General features: G+C 36.3%; 1 protein-coding gene across 2 annotated transcripts in view; it reads right to left on the reverse strand.

Moving 5' to 3' along the window:
• EML6 (EMAP like 6) overlaps positions 1-23,237 on the reverse strand; it is a 147,566-nt gene that overhangs the window by 82,197 nt on the left and 42,132 nt on the right. For both annotated transcript variants that reach the window (XM_062571667.1, XM_062571668.1), the window contains exons 2-6: positions 17,367-17,526; positions 9,359-9,457; positions 7,345-7,413; positions 4,368-4,553; positions 2,582-2,717 (exon numbers count right to left, since the gene is read on the reverse strand). In XM_062571667.1, coding sequence (XP_062427651.1) covers positions 2,582-2,717; positions 4,368-4,553; positions 7,345-7,413; positions 9,359-9,457; positions 17,367-17,526 — 650 coding nt within the window. The remainder of the gene's footprint in view (positions 1-2,581; positions 2,718-4,367; positions 4,554-7,344; positions 7,414-9,358; positions 9,458-17,366; positions 17,527-23,237) is intronic.

Genomic DNA, 23,237 nt, shown 5'->3' on the forward strand with positions numbered 1-23,237 from the left:
GAAGTTAAATATATGCTTAAACTAATAAGTGCCATTGATATAACTGAAGATGAAACAAAATTTCCACAATTTTTAACACCAAACACTAAATGGAAGTGATCATCATGACACTCAAGACAGCAGAAAAGAGGCATAATAGGACTGTATCAGGAAAGTAAGAGGTATATCACATTGAAAGAACACAGTGAGAGAAAAAAGAATGAAACAGGAAAAAGAACAAAAGAATGCAGACAGCAAAAAAAAGAGGTTGACAGGTATTTTTGTTGTTGCAGTCAAAGGTCCTACATTGTTGTTGCAGTCAAACCTGCAGTTATAGAGCAGTTTTCACAAACACATTATGTCTTTTTACTTAGGCTAAATGATTATGCTCAGATCACCTTTGATATATTTTTGCAGTCTTGCTTAAATCTGATTTTTGCCACTAATGCAGACAATTATTTTATTTTGACAAATATTCAATGGAAGGATTTAAAATCTTTCAAGACAAGATTAGGATGGTGTTCACAATTCAGTTTTTAGAAATCAGTTAACATATATATTTTTTTAATTGTTATAATTTGCATACAAATTTAAATGACAACTCAATTCACTCTCTGCAAAAGAACAACTTTTGCCATGATAGCAAGATAAAGAGCAAGTCAGGTAGTAAGAACCAGTACTGCCTGTCTCTCAGCCATATAGTTGCTGTTATGATGTCTGGTTCTGTACTTAACTGCTCTGATCTAAGTCTCTTTTCACTCAGCAGCATCTCTAATGAGAATTTTCTTCCATTTAACACTTCCTTCATTTAACCTAACCTCTATCAAGATCAGAATTCTTTCTTTAGACAACCTGTAGAAGAATAGCTACATGTTCTTTGCAGAGTGTGCCAGGAGTAGATGACCTTTATGACTAAACTATGGTTTTGTAATATAAGTCATTATTTTGAAGCAATAATTTTCCATCAAAGTTCTGATAACAGAAGTCAATTAGAACTAAGTGAAGTCAGCTACGGTCAGTTTGGCACTGAGTGTGGACATATTCCAGGAAGCAGTTAGAGCACAAGTGCTCCTCCTCTGGTCTCTCAAATATGGAGAATAAAGCGCCCTCCCAGAATCACTTCACAAGGATCCGAGGAGGTTGAATATGTAGAAGAGTCCTGTTCTAGCACTGTTTTCTTTGTACAGTCCTGCATAGAAATTACTCTGACTTTTATTATGAACAGACTGCATACAGGACTCATCTTAGGCAGAATACAGTTATCTTTAACTATAGTTTTTACAGTCTTGTTTCATTTACAGTAGTGACCGCTTCCCTTTTTTGTGGCAGAACTTGGCCTCAGGAGTTTCAAAGATAGACAGGATCTGTCTGTCCTATATGCACAAACTTATCTCTCCATAATTTTTAACAGGCATTTCTAACTGATCTAAACCGCTGTAAATGTTCATCAGCAACTTCTACTGTTTCCTCTAGAAATTAATACTAAACATTACAACACTGGCTACAAAAAATAAACTAAGCCACAATTACACAGTAAGCCACAATTACACAACTACGCTGGGCTACTAGCCGGGTCTATCTGACAAATTTTGAGAGCTAAATTCCACTTCTGAGAGTCAACACTCAGGTAAACTGCTGTAGGCAAACTGGTAGAGAAATTGTTTGACTAAGGCTGCTGACAGTTTGCTTGTCGGATGTGCCTAGGTACTGTAAACCTATGTGTTTTGCAAGTATTAGAATTATCAGCCTATCTTGTCTAAGTAGGATAAAAAAAATAAACCTAATGATTTTGTTACTAGATTACAGACCAGAACACAAGTAATTGAAAAAAAAAGTCCTTCTTGGTTGCCTGCCGACTATTCCAATGGTAATTTTAATATGAAAACTGTCTATAAACATATGTTAAGAAGTACTGGAAATTAAGATTAATCATAACAAAGCCTGCTGCTAAAAGCATATAATGCCTATTTCAGGCCACCAAATTGACTGCTATACTCTCAATCCAATTGGTCTGTAGAACTCCTAAATGACTAAAGTACTAATAGAGCTTGACAGAGATAATCTCCATGGAGATTACAAGTGGTTTGAAAGTGGAATCATGAAACAGAGTGATAACTAAGCCTATAGGAAATTTGATTAGGTTCAACAAATACGATGGCCAAGACTTTAGTATTAACTTCTATTAAATATGCCAAGTGCTATCATTCCAAATGAGACTAATGGAGTGCTCAGATGCTCAGCATCTTTGAGTATCAGCCTCCAGAAATCTCAATTAATTAAATGAACTGCAATTAATTAATTTAATTAAAGCATGCTTAACTTAATTCACTTATCTTTTTGTGATTGTTTTTTTTATCACCTTGTATTTGCATGGTGTGGAACAGCAAATACAGGCATCTGTTTATACTCTGAAACATGGAAAACTCTTCTGGCTGTATCAGGCTACATCATTGTAAGAGAAAAAAATGAAAGATCTTAATTGTAAATACAGTCATTAAGTAAAATGCCAGCAATATGCAGAGACATTTACACTTTAAATAAAATTGTGTCACAATCCATTGTCTAGTCATGTCAAAACCTTTTAAAGTAATAAGCTTATTACCTTTATATCCTTGTTCAGTCTCCCTGAGATCAATTTTAGTAATTGGTTTGAAATCGGTGTCCCATAAACGAATGCAACCATCTCTCCCTCCAGTAGCAAAACCTTCCTCACAAGCATACATACTAAAAATTCCAGCCTGTTAACCAATAGTATAACAAGTTGTAAAGTTCTTTACAATTGATTTAAAAACACAAAGCAAATACTTTTGAACAGACTCTTGTTAATGGCTAGAAACCGCTAGCCATTTTTGTCCATCCAAAAAGCAAATGAACAAACTGGGGGGACACTTTTATTTGAAGTGCTCTCATTTGTAGTGATTTATACAGGAAGTTTTGTACAAACATCAGTGATATAACCTATTTGCATGATTTAAATTTTGTTTAGTTAATGTTATTACAAGGACTAGTAAGCAAATAATGGAACACTTAAAATAAATAGTTACCCAGAATAAACAAAAACAAGTAAACAAGCAATACAAGTATTCTTACAGGTACACAGATGACTGAGACACTGTTTCATGAATTCAGTTCAGGCTTCATTTGGAATCTGACAGGAACTGAAAGATTGTCAATTCATTCTCTTTGTTGAAAGAAATGTTTCTGTTACAGTTTGAATTTCTTCCTCACTTTTGACAGTACCTCACTGTGGATAAGTGTGATGTACCACACTGGAATATCTCATGAAATGCCTGCTGATTCAGTATTTTATTATGAGGAAGACTTCTCAGCTAAGAAACAAGTTGAACTGCAGGGAAATTAATAAATTGAAAATAAAACCCCTGTTTTCAAAGTGGCCTTGTTCAATGTCTAAATTAATATTTCTAATGAATAATTAAAGAGATAAGAAATCAGACAGGAGAAACCATATTAGCCATGGCAAAATGCCATAATTTATATGGACAAAACACTGCATTGTAAGAGCTTCAATTTAATCATTCTAATGAATCTAAATAAAATTCTGCAGAAAAGCTACAGGGGTTTATTGTTTGCCTGAGACTTCTGTATTATTGCAGCTGCACATAATCACAACTTGTCCAAGATACTACAGTTCTGCAAGTAAGAAGGCGCACTGATTTCAATTTGACTGCTTTCACAAACTAGGGATTACTCTCCCAGACACTCAGATCTGATTTGAAACAGTGAAACATGATTCTTGATGCACTGCCAATATAACAAATTCTGGCAGGTCAGCAAAAACAGTTACGTTTGAAGTGTTGTTTCTGATAAGGTTCTAGAAAAAAACTATTGAGACAATTCTTTCATATCACTCCCTGAAGGAAAAAACTCTTGTTTCTCTTTCTCCAAAAACCCATAGTACAGGCTAACTGGAGTTAATTATGTTCAGAATACACATGAGAGTCAGAGTGCAATTTAGAGATAGAAAAGGCTCGCTCCACACAGAGGCTTTCATGAAGAATCACTCTTGAACACTGGGAATTTTAGCAGAGAAATTCTATTTAAAGTAAGATCGTCTGGTTACCAATTATGTTTAAGTTCATAACTGAAGCTGATTAATGTGTGAAAATGATACATTAGATTTAGTCTGCTTGGTAAAATCTGCGCCGTAAATGAACATTAACAGTTCTGTCAATATCAGTTCAGCATCTAGCATCTGTCCACAACGCATAAACAAAATACAAAATTACATATAAGTTCTCAATTGCTGAACACTCTTAGCCATTCTTACAATCTGAAACAGAAAAAAATCTACACAAATACATCTTCAGGCTGTTTTTCAATTCAATGAACAGTTAATTTCAGAAATTGACATTAAAAACACAACTTACGCTATGTGCTCCTTGAATTGTGCGGACTAAGTTTAGCCCTTTCCAAACATAGATGTCTCCATTTAAAGCACCGGAGTACGTGATATCTTCTTTTGCACATGCTAAACAAAGGATAGTTTGGAGATCCCCTGTTTTACCAAATATTCCTCTTTTTGCTGTCAGTGCATTCCCACATAGTGTCCAAAACTGTGAAATGTAAATGGCATATTAGGAAAAATTTCTACAGCATTTCTGTTTCTTCATGTAAGTGTTTAGATCTCATAGATGTACATCCTTATAGAACAGTGTCCAAACAGACATGTAAATGACTTCTGTACTCCTACAGATTGCCCTTTATTATAAAACATGCCTGCTTACTGAGAATGGGAAATCCCAAGGCAGATGCAGTGAGTTTAAGCACACAGCAAAATGATCAAATTGTGCGTGAAAGTGAGGTACAATTCTGACTTACTGTTGATACACTCCCCCTTCTCATTGTCTCACTACATTTTATCATATTTTGCTGGTGATGTCTAATAGAACGCACACTTAAAGCCAGGAATGTCCCATTTTACTTGTCTGCAAACTTCAAACACAGATATAGTTCTGGCATAATAAAATACTGGATTTTAAAGTATTAAGTGCCTGGATGAGCTGAGTAGACATTTCTTTTTCCAATCACTGGAAGAGATATGTCCCTCAGAGCTACATTCACTGAGAAACCACCTTTTGGACGGAGAGCTGCATACACTTGTACGTGGAGAAGAACAAAAAATTCAAACCCCACCTGTCCTGGAAGCTAGGGTGCCTAACTCTGGACAGCACAGATTCAGACCCGTCTCCACGTGGAACCCCCTCCTGCACTCATATTGAAAACATGATGGTTGTGGCTCTCTGCTTTACACAATAGCACCTTTTCCATCTAAGACCTAACTTCCATGCCTTCCACAGACTGAACTTGCTCTGAGTACCAAGCAATAGGATGCTCTGGGCAACTTTCTTCACTTCTACTCAGACACAGTAACACTCTGCAAAGAAGAATATAAGATTGACTGGGCAAGAGAAAAAGAGCAAGATGGAGCATGACTCTCCTGAGCAGTAATCAGAATTCTTATTTGGGAGCTAACAGATCTAGGCCCCAAATTGTACACCAGAATAAACAAACAAACAGATCGGGAAGCAAAGACTAAAAAACAATCTCCTTGTCTTAGAAGAGTGTCATTAGTGTTGGGCTAGAAAAATCACACTGCTTCTTTAGGAACCAGTGAATTCTAAGTGAAATATATTTTACAGACACAATTTGACCAAGAAGAGAACAGTTAGTATGCACTGAGCTTCCCCTTAAGGATCAGATCTTCCAGAGAATGCAAAGTAATGAGAGTCACAATCAGATGTGTGAGAGAAATCCTGAAATATCCAGCCCTTCCAGGAGAAGGATGTTCTGGACACATGCAGAAACAGAACTTTAAGTCCATGTGGCACAGCACAGTCCTGAATGGACTTGCCAACTCAAGTTTTTACTAGTTGATGTATCTGTGCTCTGTGGTCCCTTTCACAATATTGAGTTATTTTCAGAGGCTGGACAAGAATATTGAAGTACCTGATACAGGTATTTAATATTTCTCTCATTCCCACTTTATGAGCCTACATCTTGTGGTCGCTATAAGCCCAGTTTGAGCTCTTTTTCTCCTGTACTTACTCCTGTAATATTCCTATAAAGTTGAATTTCCAGAAAATCCTTGGGTCAAGGATTTTTATTTCAGACCCTTCTCTATTTATAACTCAATTAAATTTTCCCAATGCTTCTTAAGATAGGTCAATTTTATGAAACAGGAGAGGGAATATTTACCCCAGGGCTTTCTCACTGTGAATAAAGCATACATTAGCTGTAAAAGGGCAAGAGAGAAGGCAGCAGAAGTGGGGGAATGGAGGATCCTGAGCTCCACCTGAGATTCCTTAGCTCTCAGGCTTTCCCACAGCTTCTAATATCTGCTCAGCCAAACGAGCCAACAGAAGCACTCAAACGCTAAAGGAGTAACTGTAGGTATGCTTTTATCTATATGTATAGATATGCCAGTATGCCTGGCATTATGCACGCTCAGGGTAATTATGGCCATTCAAAACATAACATAGGTGCCAAACAAAGACAGGTTTTGGAAAACAGCATGTGGAATACAGCATATGGTATTACTTCTGCCAAAATACCCATAGTTTGAAAGCAGTGATGCTTTTAAGGGCACAAGCTTCTCAGTAAGCAGAACTAGAGATATTAACTCATTTCCTAAACTTCTAGTTAAAGCTCTTCCCACTCCAGTCATGTGAAATAACTGCCATCTGTTCAAAATATTTTTGATTAAAGTAGGAAGAAAATAGAAACCTGCAAGGAATATTGGCAAACAGAAGGCTTTCTCTCTAAGCGTTTAACAGGCATGAGAATGTTTTATCCTAAATTTGTAGTATGTATCTAAGTCTATACTTAAGTCACCTCTAGAAAAGCACTTACAGGGAGCAAATAGTGGGGTCCTGAAGTTTTCACCTGTTCATCTCAATTCTGGAGGTACTGCATATCTTCTCTATGGTATTTTATTAACTCTGGTAGCACTACAGGCAAAGGGAAGCTGATACAATTCATACTTTTAACTTTTACAGTTTCTGCTATAACTATTCAATGTCTCTTTGTGCGGCTTGAAAACAGAAATCACTAAAGGCTTTCAGAGACAATTTTGGTGCAATGGAGAGAGTAGAACCCCAAAATTAGGTGTACATCATGATGAGAGTTGAACCAAATGACCTTTCAATTTTGCTTGCTAAGTTGTTCTGCACCTCAGTCACCACTGAATGTCTAAATTGGCTGCAAACAACAAGTTCTGATAAAATGTTCACAGATTAAACAAATAAAAATATAAACCTTATATTTAAAACCTCCTCATAAAAGAGGACTAATTACTTCCAAGATATTTATTTTCTTTATAACAAAAAAGCAGTAAAAGCTATTTACCTTTATGTGTTTTACTCCACAGCTAACGACTCTGTTTGGCTGATACTGATCCCAGGATATATCAAATATCTGTTAAGAGATATGGTAAGTTGATATCTTGAATCATACAGTAATGGCATCTAGACTCAGTTTGCTTTTACCCATTTTTAGGTATCATTTATGCTGCATGGTAAATTACTAAAAGTGAGAGCACAGTATTTAGGTAAACTTGGAACTTTCTTTGTGAACAAAGATCATGAATTAAGGCAAATACACAGGCTTCCTCATAGGGTTCTGCCAGCACATCTCATTCCTAACTTCAGACTGCCAAAATATTTTTGAACAAATAATATTTACTGTCTCAAATAAAATGGGAGTTACAGTGTAAGCTGTTCCTCAGGTTTAGAAATGAAACACTTCTACATTAATCTTTATTCTTCATGTTAGGTAAAAGGTACAAGTTTGTACCAGATCTGACTGAGTATCAGATCCTATATACCTTACCAGAACAAATTTACAGTGAATCCTCTGACTATGAGATTATGCCAAATGAAAAATATTGTATAAATTTTGAGAAAAAAAAGTTTGTACTGAGGGACAGATTTTCAAAAACACGTCATTTTTTGATTTTTCACCTCCGATATTTAGGCCTTTATGATGTCTCAGCTGAGAACCAAAGAGGTTACCACAATCATTAGTTACTTTTGATATGTACAATGCCAAATAAATAAAAACAATGGGAATATTTTTCACTTTTAGCTCTTTTAGAATTTCAATCAACTTAAGCGAACATAAACTGACCCACCATTCATTTGATATGTTAGAGAGCACTGCTTTCCTACAAAATACTCATCTGTGTTATAAAAATCATGATTTATAGTAGTGTATGTACTATTTTTATTTAAATTTTATTAGGACATACACGATGGTCAGCCTTTGGAAATGCCTTATGATACCCGTCCACTTAATCACCAGAATGTGTGACCTGATCAGATTAGTATTTTTTCCCCACTTGTGTTTCTGGTTGTGAAAGTCTAATGAGATTAAAATTTGAGTAATTCTTCTCTGCTTGGAGTTTTCTGCTGGTTCAGAATCTGCTTTTGTACCTACTGAGTTCAGTAGCAAAACCTCCATGGAAGTTATTGAAAATTGAATCAGTTCTGAAAGAAGACATTTGAGTAAAGGCTAAGATTCTGTTATGTTGTGAATTTCGTAAGTAAAAATGATATACCAGATTTACCCACATGACATGTAAGATGCAGATAGACTGTATTTTCACACATAGCATAAGGAAAGGTTTACTCTGCTGCTCTACTTATATATAAATCCTCCAACATATGTAGTGAAATATTACAATATTTTAATAACATTATAATATATTATACGATAATATTCATAGGAAAAGAGTTGTCAGATGGTGTTCACAATATATTATAATGTATGCATGTTTATGCTTATATATGGTGGGGAGTTTGTGGTTTACACTAAAATTGTTTAAACATTTCCTAATCCTGAGTAATATTCTAAACCCAGACCTGCCCAGTCCTCATGTTTACTTTGTTTATTAGGATCCTTAACTTGAAGATAATTGATACAAAGTAATATTTTTTCCTAATTATATTTCTCCTACAAGTAACTGTCTTAAGAAAAAATTAAAGGGAGGTAATTAATCTTTCCTTGAGGATAAAATGTCCTTATAACATATTCAAAAAGAACATTATCTTTGTCCAGTGAGCTAGTATTTCACATCTCATATAAAGAGCTATAAATCATCCTACTCAGTGTGTAATTACAACATATTTCTCCCTAGGCTTGCTAGACAGCCAGCTCAAGAATTCACCATGTGTCTCATTTACTAACACAGTGCTTTCTGCTATGTCTGGCATTATCAAAAACCAAATAGCTTGTTCAATATTTTAAAAGCTAGGTAGAATTATCAAATTATTTTTGCTTTAACTTTATATAAACAAAAATTATTTTGAAAAAAACTTTTATAACTCCCAGACAAAATCAGATAAACCCTTTATAAGATTACCCTGTCTGAATGGCCTGTAGCTGTTGCCAGTATTTTTCCTTTCTTCCAGTCCCAAATACACACTGTATTTTTGGCATCCAGTCCCACTGAAGCTAAACGCTAAGAAAAAACAACAATCCAGTTAACAGAAAATCAACTCAAAAATCAGTTTACTGCAGTTCAGTTTATTACATATGACTTGTGTTTAAACTACATTGCTAAAGGCACCATCAAGATATTCATGTTAATCATTTGTTCATTAGAGTAAGCACCAAAATGTTTAATTTTTTCTAAAGACTCAGATTATTAATTTCAGGTTACCAATGTCTCAAACTCAGTTTTTACAACGAAAAGAACTGAGATGCTTTCTTTCAGATGTGCAGCACTCTAGCACTTTCAACTATTAACCTGATAATAGGAGTGAATGTGAAATAAAAGCACTCACCTTTTCCAAATAGTTTTGTATACCACGCTTGTTTTGTTCTCATTTTGTTTTAGAAGTAGAATTGGATATACTTTTAATAATTTTTACATGACTTAGCCTATCAAATCATCAATTAAAATAACAACTGTAATTCTTTAAAATCTCAGTAACATAGGAAAGAAAAGCAACAACATAAAATGGAAGGTAAAAATCAGTCTATGCTGAATTTATTAGACAGTAAATATGCTAAGTGGGCTCTGATTGCACCAGTTTCAATGATGACTACTTGAATAAGTAGGAAAGGGGGAAAAACGGTGGACTGTATACATCCACAACACATCCAGAAGGTTGTGGATGTTTCCCTCCCCAATGATTGTGCCCATTATGTCCAACACTTCATGATTTCCAACAGGGTTTTGTATTAGGTGAGAAATCTTTGACTATCAAGACCAGAGACTGTAGAACTGGGTGCCGTTGTTTGTACCAATGTGAAGACTAAATTAGCTCCAAACATACTCTAACGGTACATAATGGATATGATGCATGAGTCCAACTTATGTCAATAACATGAATATGCTTGAGTAACTTTTACCATGAAAAGATGATAGGAAATGATCTGGTAGCTCAATGATAAAGCTTCTTAAAAACAGTCATATCTGTTGTGTTACCATAACTAATAAAGAGTCCAGCTGAAGCTTCTAAGCATCTTGCTCTGCCACAGAAAAGCCTGCACTTCAAGAACTTGCAAAAAATGAAATCTTTCTTTTGGTTTCAGAGATGAAGATTAGCAGACAAAACATCAGGTTCAAATGGACATATATTTCAGATATAAGGCTGACCAGACCTCTTCCTTGAAGACGTGCTTAAAGAAGCTAAGACTTGCAAACTGAATCCTTGTGCTGCAAGCTTCCCTCAATTAGACGTCCACTATTTTTGTCATATAAGCTTTTCAGTAGGCAAACTGTTAAAAGTTTGGAGACTTTTGTGTAATTACAAAAGAATTGATCTAGGAAAGAAAGTAAGTCTAAATCTCAAAGATTCCTCTTAAAATGCGATATTGGAAAAAGTACTAATTGCTGTAAGGTTATCAAGTGCTAGAAAACTACAAGAGGAAATCACTCTTCAAAAAGAAGAAAAAGGCTCCAGTTTTCACTCTGCAGCAAAATAAATCAAAGTACTCGATGCCTTTTTGAGCCATCTATAAGCATAAAAATACAATTCAAAAAAATACAATTTCCTTAAGAGAACTGCTATCAAAAGTTTCTGCTTTAAATGCAGTAGGTACACATGTACCCTCCACTGTCTTCTCAGTAGCTGCAGTTCCTTTACTTAAAAGCAATGAAATATATCCTTTTTAACTTTAGTTTCTCGAGTAAAACAATATGCGTTACGCCCAATACAGCAGCCGAACTCTGCCTAGTGAATAGGCATAACCCAAACAATATCCTGAAGAAGGTGTACTAAACAATATTGTATTCTTGAAGAAAATAATATAAATATTTAAAGACTTATACTGTAAGTTTCTCCGAAAACAGATAATTTCTTATATAGTCTTTCTCTGAAATAAAAATACCTGGGGCCTTGTTAAACCAAACTGTGAGAAGCTAATGCAGAAACTTGCAAGACACCAAGTATTCAAGACTTTATGATGATATATTACATCAAAATCTCTTTGGATATTCTTCATATAGGAGAGTCTTTGAAAGGACAGATAAAGATAGGTTCAAAATTTTGAGTTCCGTCATTATTTCAACTGTATATACCTCAGATATGTAGTGAATATGCACATTTAACCTAGGACAACATACTTTGTTATTAGACCTATGATAATGATGGGAAAATAAAACTAGATATGGAAGAAAAAATGCTTATGTCAGTTGCCAAAATCAAAGTATTTCATTTCATTCAGAAAGGACTATAATTGTAGCAAAAATATCTTTATTTGCTCTTGAGCAATCAATCTATGCCTATCCATGGTTTTGTGTGTACTGATGAAAACGTAAGATACTCTTCATGGAACCTTCACTGATTCTAACTTTTTTTTCACCTTTCTTTTCACCATGAAAACTATGGCAATACTTACAGTATCTTTTGAATTTATCCTTTTAACAAGGCCTGCACTGTAACTCCCAGTCAGGAAATTATTACTAGTGGAGCAGATGGACAGTGAAAGTACTAGAGGAAATTAAGAAATATTTTACATTTTGTTTTAACTTAGGCCTACTGAGGTAGTTGTCCTGCTGGCAAGAAACAAAAGTGATAAATGTTGAACTCCCTTTGTGCTCCCTTCAAATGCTTAAACATCTAATACAGCTTTTATTATTTTATTAAAATGCTCCTCTTACTAAATTTGACAGAATACTATTCACAGAACTACCAGAAGAAAATACCTGCCAAGTAGTTAATGCACTTAATTAAGCAATTACTGTTAAATCTACACTGATTTAGACAGTGTAGAATCTAGCTGTGTAGAATCTACACCACTTTGGACAGGCTAAAGTAGCCTACTGCTACTTAATGGAAAATTTAGAAATGTATGTATGTATTATTGCAGTGCTCTCCTTCATGTCTTTCTTTTTTTAAAAAAAAGCACAAAAGAACCTTCTGAAACAACTCATAAAATAAGCTGAACTGTACAGTATTGGTGAAATACTTTTGTATGAAAGTCATCAGCTTTGTAGGTAATGCTGTGAAGGATAGATTTTAGTACTTTTATGGAGAAGCTACTATTAATTCCTTGTTCAACAAAAGACATATTTAAAATATATGCAAACTGACAAGTCTTCCTTAAACACTTGAACAATATTCATCTTCTGCCTTGCCAAATGTCATCTCCTGATCATAAAGGAAAATCTCACAAACTAAAATATATATTTTTAAGCATCAACAGTGCTGACAAGTGCCAGATATTCAGCTCCATCAATATTTTTAAAATACAGTATTAATTACAGCTAATGTTAACAGGAATTTTATTTAAAATATACTTGTCTGTGAATTTCAAAGCATTATTACATAAAATAAAAGTTGCATGTAAGCTATCCCCAGATTTAAGTTGCATGTTGATCTTCTCTGTATACTATAAATGAAAACAAATATCTATCGATTACTTTTCATTTTTACTCTTCAGTTTACACTCCATTACCAGTTTGTAGTAAATTATGCCAGGAAAGCAATGCAAAAACATCTTACTTGTCTCCATGTAGTGCCAGCTAAGGTCTGGCAGGGCATAAAAATTCAGTACAAATTCACTTGGATATCTGAAATAAATACTTCAGAATTTGTGGTACAAAAAGAACAAATTAACTTGGCTAAAATATAAATGCAGTTCTGCTATTTTGGGACCTACTCTAACTCCACACAATGGATCCGTGCAGCTCTTAACACAGCAGCACTCCTTGGAACCAGAAGCTGTACATAGTAGGAGGAAGCGAAGCTGACTTTATGGCACTTCAGCTCAGGTCAAGAAGTAGTAGAACTACCAGGGCTTTTCCTCAGTGCCTATTAATTTAGAAAGTAGATAGCTGGCAGAGGTAAGATAGACAGTGAATTTCCTAGTGTATCTATACGATACATCTCTGTTGAATTTATTTGTGTTTTGGAACTCAAATAAATAGCTTTCTTGGATATTGATAGACATTCAACATAAAAAAAAATGGAAGATAAGCATTTGAATGAAAGATGCAAGCAACACATGTGACATTTGTTTAGTCCTACCACAAGAGGTCAGTTCCCTAGGCTGACTATGCTGACTAAATAAAGTGGAACTATTAGAAGCTTTGAATTCCACATACTCAAAGTCCACATCCCTGCTAGGATCTTTTCTACCATGCCCTTCAATTTTGGCTCAGCTCAGCAGCTTCTCCTGCAAAGCCAGCAAGAGCAGCAGAAAGTCAATGTTCATTATCAATATTTATGTTTTCCAGCATTGGCCTTTCTCCAGATATAATTGTTCTGTGCAACTTTTCATTTCCAGAGTAAACTGCAACTTCTCTAACATGTCCATAAACAGAATGTCACTGTTCTGCAAGGTTAACACAGCAGTAAGTTCAGTTTTTAACTTTAGCTATGTAGTTACCAGGATTTTCAGGAGGACCTGCATCTTTACCTCATATAGCTGGGCTCTTCAGTGACTCTTTATTCTCATTTGGTGCTTAAGTAAGTTACAAAAGTCTATCCATAGGTCTTTTAAAATTAAAATTGAGAGAAAAATTTAAGAGCAGGTATTTCTGAATGAATTACATCTTAAAATATAGCATTAGAAATTCTGGTCTGTTGATTTGAGGTTATTCTCATTTGATTTTCCACTCTACGCTTCCTAAGAACATCTTTTTCTTTAATTACAAGTGGCACATGAGATTTCAAACGAATTGTTTTTTTCTTAAGAAATGTAGGGGGAGATGGTTGAAAACTAGGCTTTAAATAGAAAGCTGTTTCCCATTTTTAATGAGGAAACATAATCAATAATGCTGCTTAGTAGTTCAGGTTATCCAATGTTTGTTAAACATGTTAAAGGGAATTTCTCATGGTAGTGTCCTTCCTTTCAGACTAATATTTGAACTGAACACACAAAAGCTAATGCATGATCAAAAGTACTTTTGTTTCATGTGAGAATATATTTTATAAAGTGTACATCTAATTCTGAACTCGGAAAGTGTTAATACAACCACCATTTGGTCAATGGAAGTGTAGCTAGCCATATGAAGATAAAGTACTTCTCAACAGAAGCACAGAAAACTGTCACAGAATTGGTAAGGCTGGTTGGAAGGGACCTCTGGAGATCATCTAGTCTAACCTCCCTGCTCAAGCAGGGTCACCTAGAACATGTTAGACAGGGTTGCATCCAGGTGGGCCTTTAATATCTCCAGAGAAGGGGACTCTACAGCCTCTCTGGGCAACCTCTTCCAGTGATCTGTCACTCTCACAGGGAAGAAATTCTTCCTCATATTCAGGCGGAACAGCCTGTGCTTCAATTTCTGCCCATTGCCTCTTGTCCTGTCACATGGGACACCTGACAAGAGTTTGTCCCCGTCCCCTTGACACCCTCCCTTCAGGTACTTGTACACATTGATCAGATCCCCCCTCAGTCTTCTCTTCTCCAGGCTAAACAGGCCCAGCTCTCGCAGCCGTTCCTCATAGGTCAGATGCTCCAGCCCTCTGATCATCTTCGTAGCCCTCCGCTGGACTCTCTGCAGTAGCTCCATGTCTCTCTTGTACTGGGGAGCCCAGACCTGGACACAGGACTCAAGATGAGGCCTCCCCAGGGCTGAGTAGAGGGGCAGGATCACCTCCCTCCACCTCCTGGCAACAGTCTTTCTAATGCACCATTGGCGTTCCTGGCTGCAAGGGCACATTGCTGGCTCATGGTCAACTTGTCATCCACCAGCACTCCCAGGTCCTTCTCTGCAGAGCTGCTCTCCAGAGGGTCAGGCCCCAGCCTGTACTGGTGCATAGGGTTATTTTTCCCTAGATGTAGGACCCTGCATTTGCCCTTGTTGAACTTCATGAGGTTCAGGTCTCTCTGAATGGCAGCACAGCCCTCAGGTGTGTCAATCACTCCTCCCAGCTTGGCATCATCAGCAAACTTGCTGAGCAGGCACTCTGTCCCTTTGTCCAGGTCATTGTTGAAAAAGTTGAACAGGATGGGACCAGTACTGAGCCCTGTGGGGTGCCACTAGCCACAGGCCTCCAACTAGACTCCGCACTACTGATGACGACCCTCTGAGCTCAGCCATTCAGCCAGCTCTCAATCTACCTCACAGTCCACTCGTCTAACCCACACCTTCTGAGCTTCTCTAGGAGGATGTTATGGGAGACAGTGTCAAAAGCCTTGCTGAAGTCAAGATACACAACATCCACTGCTCTTCCCTCATCTACCAGGCAGACATTCCATCAGAGAAGGTTATAAGGTTGGTTAAGCAGGATTTCCCCTTGGTGAATATGAATATGGCTGACTACTCCTGATCACCTTCTTTTCCTCCACATGCTTGGAGATGACATCCAGAATGAGCTGTTCCATCACCTTTCCAGGGATGGAGGTGAGGCTGACCGGCCTATAGTTGCCTGGGTCCTCCTTGCAGTTTTTGAAGGCTGGAGTGACATTGGCTTTCTTCCAGTCCTCACACACCTCTCCTGTTCTCCATGACCTTTCAAAGATGACAGAGAGTGGCCTGGCAACAACACCCGCCAGCTCCCTCAGTACCCATGGGTGCATCCCATCCAGGCCCATGGATTTGTGGGTGTCAAGTTTGCCTCAATGATCTCTAACTTGATCCTTCTCGACCAGGGCAAGTCTTCCTTTTGCCAGACCTTCTACCTTGTCTCCAGGCTCCGGGGTTCTTGATGGCTGCCCTTAACAGTGAAGACTGAAGCAAAGGCGGCATTCAGTAACTCTGCCTTCTCTGTATCTTTCATCACCAGGGCCCCTAACCCATTCAGTAGTGGGCCCACATTTTCCCCAGTCCTCCTCTTGCTGCTGATGTATTTGAAGAAGCCCTTCTTGATATCCTTAACGTCCCTTGCCAGACTCAATTCCAACTGGGCCTTAGCTTTCCTCACCACATCTCTACATGCTCTGACAGTATTCCTATAATCCTCACAAGTAGCCTGTCCCCTCTTCCACATTCTCTGTACTTTCTTCTTCTGTTGTTTTGCCAGGAGCTCTTTGCTCATCCATTCGGGTCTCCTGCCCCCTGTCCAGTGTGTGATTTTAAACAAATCATCTAAATGCAATTCTGGCTTATAGGGATTTAATTCCAAGGTACACAAAGACATACAAGAATCAAAAAGAGAACTATTATGTGAAGGGCCTGTGTAAGAGTCAACTAATCTTATGAGTGTTCCTAACAATATTTTAGCAATCAACTATAAAGTATGACCACAGTTTATATCAGAATACACATTCAGACATCATTAATGACAACATTGCACAATTAATTTTCATAGAACCATGAATGTGGAATATTTCTTTTTTATGTGAATCCTAAATATATTTTCCTCCTACTTCATTCACATTCAAATGTTTTCACTCTACTAGTTCTCTAGAAAAAAATCAGTTTGGTTACATATGAATAGTCCACCATTTATTCTTATTTTAATTCCGTCTCAAAATATCATATAATCATATTGTACAAAGCCACACAGACTGTTTACTAATCCCCTTATTCAACTAAATAGACTGTGCACCCTAGCCAATGAGATTCTCTTAGCAGCGAGATTACTGGAGTTCTTCTGCCAAGGAAGCAACAGGATTGTGAGGACTCTGCCAGGAACTGATCTCTCTGAACAGCAGGCAATAAGTAGATGGTGAAGCTACTATGTTTGAGCCATGAAGGGCCGCTTCTACAATGGATATTTGTCCAATACCCAGTGATTCTACCTTATTTGAATGCTAGGCTGTGATTATGATGGATAGAAAAAATATTTTGTTTGAAAGAGATACATTTGCAGTATTTAAAATCTATCCTTGCATTAAAAATTTAACTGCAATAGGAGTTTCAATACTACAGCCATATAGCTATCTAAACATATAGAATACTTTAACGTGTAAATCTCCTAGAGTCAGGAATTAAATTAAATTCAAAACACAGAAAAAGAAGATATACCAACCTGGCCATCAGAATCAAAAGCTAAGCAGGCAACTCCATGTGTATGCGCATCTTTAAGAACAGAAACAGTCTGTACACGGTAGGAATCCCAGATGCAAATGTAAGGGTCCTTCCCAACCTGTCCTGTAGCTACTAAAGTTTTATCCGGGTGAACTGCAAGGCTGAAATAGAACACAGTGTAAATTGCAATTCACTTGCTGAATCAGTAAAATAGTATAAGATGTAAAAATGAAACCGAATATTAATTTAATTATATTTCAGTTTTTAAAACTTCAGCTCCTTTAGATTTATTAGACTGAGCACATCAACTGTATTCCAAATTCAGTCTATCACATTATATACCTCCAGTGTAAAACAATATGTTCAACTGAGATATGATTAGTGCAAAATACAATTTATCACATAATAAAATTTAACTAGAAAATGTAAGGAAAACATAACCAGAGAATTTTTAGGCATTTTTGTATGATTGATAAGCTAAAAGATCACATGGACTTTTACCATAATCTTTCACAGATTTTTAACATCAGAGGCTAACTTTCAACAACTTATTCCTCTTTTACACATCAACCATCAATATTATGAATCCATATTCTAAAAATACGGACCAGTGCCTGAGTAAAGTATACTTTACTCAGTATATTGAGTAAAATATACTCAATTAATAAAAACTACATGAAAGAAACTCTTTCACTATCATACATTTTAAGATGGTGACCTTAGCAGAGAAAAGAACCAAACTCCCCCTCCTATATTTGAAAAATAGTGATAGATGTATTTATAGATCTACTTCTAGTTACTCCTCCTTCCAAAGGAGAAGTAAAATTTACCTAACTGTACCAATTAAAGATTGCACTTTGCACAAAAACTGTCACATTAAGCTATTTCTACTACTTAAATCCAAGAAAAGTAGCAAAGTTTCAAAACCTGTTTTGCTGGTTTTCAGTGGTTAACTCCATTAGCATCCAGAACACTTGCTTTGACCATCTCTTTATTATATATTGATTAAACATACACCACTCAACATTCTAATTCTCTGTACTACTTGTACAGCGAATACACATAGTACCCACATTTGATCAATCCACATAATAGAGATAATGGGGCCTCTCATTCGTTATCTAGCTTAATCTTTACTACCTTAAACTATTTAAGTCTAACTCCTAAATATTTTTATGGTGTGTGCCAGGAGTATTTCCTATTTACAGTAAAAGTTAAATTCAATCTTAAAGCTTTATGTTTTGAGCTTTATTTCTTTTTTTCTTCCAAAATATATTTCTGTTCACAACCCTTCTGATATGGAAGCCTCCACCAGGCACAGTATCTCTCCTTCTCATGCCTGCGTATCTTTGAACACTTAATCTTTGCTTCCACTCTGTAATGTTGGGGGGACTTCTCTTTGCTTAGTCCTGAGCTATTGTCAAAGTATCCTTCACCACTTGAGGCATTCTTTTTGACAGAATCCAGAGGATCTCACTTGAAAAATCTAGCCTGGGGGTGTTAATAATAAAAAACCCTCTCTAAGGTAATATGAATAGAAAGACAGCTTTACAGTGTTATGCAGGAGACAAATTAGAACAATGCCTCAGTATGTGAGCTACAGATGGAATAAGGCAAAATATCCTATTAATAAATTGACATTCAACAGATGGCTAACAGTAGCTGCATGTTTCTTCTATCCCAGGAGCAGATAATACTAATTATTACGAAGAATTCATCAAATTCATCAATAAACTTAATGAAGTCTTAAAAATGTAAGAATTCAATTTTTTTCATATTAAAGAACAATTCAGGCAAAAAGAACAACTATAACACAATGCTCAATAATACCATTCTATCTTAACTATTAGAAAAAAATTACCTTGGGTAAATGACTAGTTTATCAATTTCAACGAAATAAACAGTAACCAATTTTAAAATATTTTGTAATTTTACAATTTTTCTATTGATTTATTGAATTTTTAATTGCCTTTATTTTCCATATTTATTTAGTCTATTTAGCTTCAAAGACCCGTACTTCTTAAATGTCTGTAAGAATAAGCTCTAAGCATGGAGATAGAGAACTAAAACTGCTCCTGCACATGCTCGTGTCTTTTCCTCCCTTCATAAGCTTAGATTCAACTTTTTACTGTGGGTCAGATAGTTCACCTCGATTCTAAACCATTAAGGGGAATAAAGGGTGACTCCACCGTACTTAATTTATACCTATAACTATAATTATAATTATCTATATTATAATTATACCTATAATTATAATTACCTATAATTACATTAGAATATCTTTCTTTAAAGGTAAGAATGGCAGAAATCTGATGGGAAAGATTAGCTGAGTTAATCTATATCACTGGAGAATGGGAATTGCAGCTTAATTACATTTACCACTGTTTTGTACAGTTTGGTTTCATATGCTAGAACCTCCTATCCAACATTTCCTACTATCATTCCTGATTAAGAACAAGAACACATTTCTTACAACATAAATGTGTCTATACCAAACACATCTCTTGTTTGTTTTACCATTTCTTGAAACATGAACATATATAATGGGGCATCTAAAATTAGGAACTAATATCATTTTTGGGCATCTAAACAAGTAGTCTGATTTTTCAGAACTTCTAAGCACATTCAGCTCCCTTTAACAGCCTTTAAAATGGAGTCTAACCGCCTACGTTCAGTCTGGCTGTTAGATAAGCAAGTATTTATTTTTGGCAGGCAGAACAGAATAAGGAAATGGAGTCTAATTTCAAGAACTAATGCTAGTGACTGTTTGAGTATCTGTATATATATTGTCTCCATGTCTGTTGTCAATCAAAATACAAAAATCATATTTGCAACTATATAACATCTTTCCAGCATGGGTGACATACCCATACCTAATATGTCTATGTCTTCAGAGTATCTGGTTTCCTGACGGTATAAGTTCTGCATCCTTCTCCAGCTTCTAAAAATGAGTACATCCTTAACTGCTTCTATTTCTAAATCTTAAGTGCATTTCTTCAACCTTTCTAAGCACATATCCTCTCCCATATCCAAATCTTTTGCAATGCTACCATATCACTAAATGCATCACCAAAAAGTACTGAAATACTACAATACTCAGTGTAATCACACAGAATCACAGAATGGTTGAGGCTGGAAGGGACCTCTGGAGAACATCTAGTTCAGTCCCCCCTCCCTGCTCAAGCAGGGGCACCTAGAGCATGTTAGACAGGGTTGCATCCAGGTGGGTTTTGAATATCTCCAGAGAAGGAGATTCCACAACCTCTCTGGGCAACCTGTGCCAGTACTAACATGAAAATGTGATTAGACATGAAATACAAAAATGTGATTAGAATAAATTATATATTCAAATGTCAGCAATGTATGATACAGAAGAAACATTATTACACAATTATTTTCTGTTCTTTTCAATAAGAACAGCTAAAAATACAAAAATCTTTATTACCGAACCAGACAATTTTCTGCAAATCACAGGCAACTGGTCTGTGGACATCTACTTGAGAATCAGCAGTGTAAGTCAGAGTTGTTCAACTAAAGTGTATGGCCTGACCACTGGAGACTTACCAGCTTTCAGTAAATCATGATTTTCTTCACTCCCACACCTCATACCACACAACTTTAGCTGCCTAAGATGGTCCTCCCTTGCTCTGCTCACCCAGAAGAGTTTGCACACTCCTATCACTGGATGTACATTTGCAGACTTACTCTTAGAACTAAGTGCACATAACAGTTCCAGCATTTAACAGAAAAAGTATGAAAAATGAGACATTTCTCTTAAAATTGATGTAGATAATTTCTACGTTTTTCCCACAAGCACACTATACAAACTGTACTAGGAAAGGCTTTGCTGTGAGGGACCAATGAGGACACAGAATTGCTCCACAAGAGAAGATGAGTGAAGGATGACCATGGTACAGGCACTGCCCTCATTGACCACAGTACAGTCCCACAGGATCTGAGCAGGATGGGAAGAGAAAATTCCTCAAGAAATTTTTTTTAAACCTCCCACATTTGTGGGAAAAGGAAGTGGACAATGTCTTGCTAAAAAGATGGAGTGTAAAACAGAAAGCCTAAAAGTAGCAGCTATTACTGCTGGTACTGCTTGCTGGTAGTGGCAGTCGCTTCCCCATACATCTTAACCTTCTGTCAGTGCAAACAGTAACAGGAGGAGATGCACATGTAAGGTATAGGGCATGGATCGACTGTTCCTTTCCTTCCAGGAAGGCAAAAAATGCACAGAGATTTCTGGTACTGTGCTCTTCTGAGCAGCTGAGTATTTTTGTGGATGAAGCTGTGAATTCCAAAACCACTCAGACATGTTTCCCAAAAATCTCATTAATAAAAATGTTTGACAAGCACTTTTTCTAAACAAACAATCCATTTAAGATGAAATACTAAACTTCAGATAATATTTTAACATCACATTTTACTAATAAAAGGAAGTATGGAAAAAGACATTTCAGAGAACATTTCCTTTTCCTTCCCTGATCAACAATTATTAATCTAGCATCCAAGGTTGGAATCTTGTTCATTTAGGATAATTAAGCATGCCAGTCATGTGTTCCAGTACAGTCTGATGAAACTCTTTATAAAAGTCATTAGTGAAACCATCTGGTCTGGGGGCCTTGCCAGATGGTAAACTCTTACTACCTCCGCAATTTCTGTTGCAGTAATACCTCACTCCAAGATTCTCTTTTCTTTTATAACCATATTAGAATTTCAAGGGACTGAAAGTATTTATTTCTTGTCTACACTGTTTTTTTTTTTGGGGGGGGGAGGGGGGGTTATAACAATGTTTATACATTTATATATGTATAAGCAACAATCTCAAGTTTAAAACTGAGATGAAACTAAATTAAATAGCTTAGATTTGGAATGCAAGGTACTTCAACAACATCTTTTAATCGAGTATTAAATTGTGCAATTTGTGTATTTACATTATTGCCAAATTGCAGATAAAGCTATTTTTTTCCTCATAAGGTATACACTCAAGGAACCAGAGAATTACAGACAATGAATAAAAGAATAGAAAAGGCAAGACCTCTGGAAGTGAAAGTCAGGGAGGATGTTCATAAGGGTGATGTTCACAGGGCTGATTTAGGTTTTTCAGTGAGTGATACAGAAATCTCTCTCTTACTTTTTCTCTCTTCCTTCACACCAAAACCCCATAGACTTCTCCAGGCCCTACACTGTAAGACCCTGCAATATATTTGAATGCATTGAAATAATCCCTCTGATTTAGTAAGCACTAGTCTGGAAGATTTTATCTACTTTGGGGCCTTGTGCTTTGAGAATAAATGAGATGAGAGTACAGACGAGAACTCAGAATTATTTTTGCCTAGAAAAAGCAACTTGCAAAGCAAGTTTTGACAAACTGGAGTTTATTAGCTTACAGAAGTCTAAGAGGAGGTATAAAATAGTCTTCAGAAATGCAAAGACTGTTGCCAAAAGACAGGAATAATCATGTTGCTGGAGCACACAATACGGAACTACAGTTCTGAAGTTACTGAAATAGGTCACCTGTTTGAGATTGTGGGGTCTTTGTTAGAAGATTTTAACAACAGGTTATAAAAAAAAAGCTGCTAAGAATATAGGTATAAATGAACTTTCACCGAAGAAGAATAGCCAAATTTTTGAAGTAATTTCCTGCTATATAAGTATATAGTATATACATGGTTTAATCAAGCATTGAGTATAGTTTTGTTTGTTTGTTTTCCCCACCTGTGACAGGCATCAAAACTGATGATCAGTGTTTGAGACTGCTGGATTTAACATTCACTTTTCCCCAGAAACTTGGTTCCCTTGTGATAACTTTTATCATTTTCAAGTGTAAGGACAAGGAGAAAGAACACGTTGCTTCCTGAAGGGTCAG

Source organism: Rhea pennata, chromosome 3 (genome assembly GCF_028389875.1).
Source record: "Rhea pennata isolate bPtePen1 chromosome 3, bPtePen1.pri, whole genome shotgun sequence".
NCBI lineage: Eukaryota > Metazoa > Chordata > Aves > Rheiformes > Rheidae > Rhea > Rhea pennata.